This window comes from Trypanosoma rangeli (assembly GCF_003719475.1).
Source record: "Trypanosoma rangeli strain AM80 chromosome Unknown Tra_15.4_contig_00808, whole genome shotgun sequence".
NCBI classification, from domain to species: domain Eukaryota; phylum Euglenozoa; class Kinetoplastea; order Trypanosomatida; family Trypanosomatidae; genus Trypanosoma; species Trypanosoma rangeli.
Genome location: NW_021706535.1, coordinates 1 through 1,920, shown reverse-complemented (window position 1 = coordinate 1,920; position 1,920 = coordinate 1). Strand labels below are relative to the sequence as shown.

Here is a 1,920-nt window from a genome sequence, read left to right as displayed (position 1 = left end):
ACGCTCTTGAAGCAGTGCACCACATCGCGATCGACGTCTTTTGGTACATCGCGTTCCGTGGAGTGTTTGACGAATGTAAACAGTTCACTGCACAGGCTGTCAAGAGGCGAAACTGACATCCCCACTGGTGCCGATGGCTCTAATGATGAGCCAAGCCAGTGTACGTTACCAAACTCAGATATATACAGGGGTGATGAAAATGGTAGTCGGACTGAAGGCACGCTTGGGTTTCCCTTTCGAGGGGGACACTCACTGCCGCAGCCACCAACTGCAGAAACAGCGCCATCTTTTGTGTCAACTTCGCCAGAGGGCAGTTCAGCAGGCGGCAGGACGAGGAGTGAGGGCCTCCCTCCTGCTGCGAGGCGGCCAGACGGTACGGTGGAAGGCGGACTTCAGGAGCCTTCGACTGAACAGCCTCGGGAAAATGCAATACCGCAGGTTGGCGCTACGACCCTGTCAACACACGCAGCAGACGGCGGTGATGGAGGAGGCACCATCACGACCACCAGTGGTCCCAGTGGTGGGAGCGACACAAAAAGCAACGACGGTCAGGCACCGCAGAGTGCTCCATCGCATGCTCCAGAGAACGTTGGCGGCGTGCCAATTAGTTCCGCCACGCCCACCAGCGAGAAGCCAAACGCTTCCGCCGAGGAAAATGTTGCGGACCTCCAAACTGCGGCGGATGCAGGCAGCGGTCACGATGCACCCAGCGACGCCACCGCGACACTCACGGATGGCGCCACTGACATTTTTGAGCGCAGCACAAGTCAGGCGCCTGGGCAGCCAGGCGTCCCGCCAGCACCCGGCGCGGCAGCGCACTTCAACAACGGCTCTCTTCGTTCAACGAACTTCACAGGGCTGTTGCGGATGAACACGAGTGGCGACGACACGGTGCGTGGGTGTGTGCCTCGGCTGTTGCTGCCTGCCCTGCTGGGGCTGTGGGGCATGGCGTGTTTCTTTGCTTAATGAACGGGAAATTACATTTGCGGCGCCTCAACAGTAACAGTAATAATTGATAGCCGCCAGCGCTTCTCGTTTTTGCTTGTTGTCCCTGTGGGCCAACGTCTTTTTCTTTGTGCTTTGAGGGATGTTTTTTTTTCTTTGCTTTGCCACTCCATGCACACTTTCAGTGGGTGGCGCCCCTTCCCCCTCATCCCTTCTGCTTGCCGCTTCCATCAACACACGCACGCCGATGGCCTCGTGGCTGTGCGTCGCACGGACTGCCCAAACGAGGCACGGGGCCGCGGAGACCGTGAGGGGCAACCGTGATGCGTGACTTTGTGACTAGGCAGCCATTTTTTGTTTGTGCGTGTAGGTCCTCCTTTGATGCCGGGCTTACACGCACCTTTCCATCCCTTGTTTTTTCTTTTGTTTTTGCTGTGCTCTCCATCTACGCGAAGGCGCGGGCTTCTCTCGTGGCTGCGTGCGTCCCTCGCACCCACACACGAGCGACGGCACTCTGCCGCCGTGGCGCACTGATGAAAAAGGCTGAGGAGAGCAACAGCAACACGCCGAATACCTCCAGTGATATCTAAATGATGCGCGCAGACACGAGGCAGAACGCTTTTGAATGAAACACACAGTTTCTTTGCTTGTTCTGGGAAAACATGATGAGGGACGGATTTTTTTTAAAAGCGAAATGGGAAATTAAAGCAACACGAGGAACGTTTTTTTTTGTTTTTTTTCAGCATATTTCTTGTGTGTTGCAGCTGCGTGGGCTGCGGTGCGACATTAAGTGTTGCCAGGCGCCTTTTTTTTTGTTCTTTCTGTCTTGCGTTTTTATTGTGTGTATGCGTGCCTGCATGTGCAAAATGACAAAATAGGCGCGTAAAGGCGCACACACGCACAACCACGCGACGCATCTACATATTGCGGTGCGCGTGGAGGATGCTTTCGTAGTTGGTTCTGGCAGTGCCGTAT

General features: G+C 55.4%; 1 protein-coding gene across 1 annotated transcript; it reads left to right on the top strand.

Annotated features, from left to right (window-relative positions):
• On the top strand, positions 1-966 carry TraAM80_10143 (uncharacterized protein; the record flags this gene model as incomplete). The annotated part of the gene is made up of 1 exon (XM_029386787.1): positions 1-966. A coding segment is annotated over one exon (966 nt), but the record flags the coding sequence as incomplete, so codon positions are not given.
• Between the last annotated feature and the right edge of the window lie 954 nt (positions 967-1,920).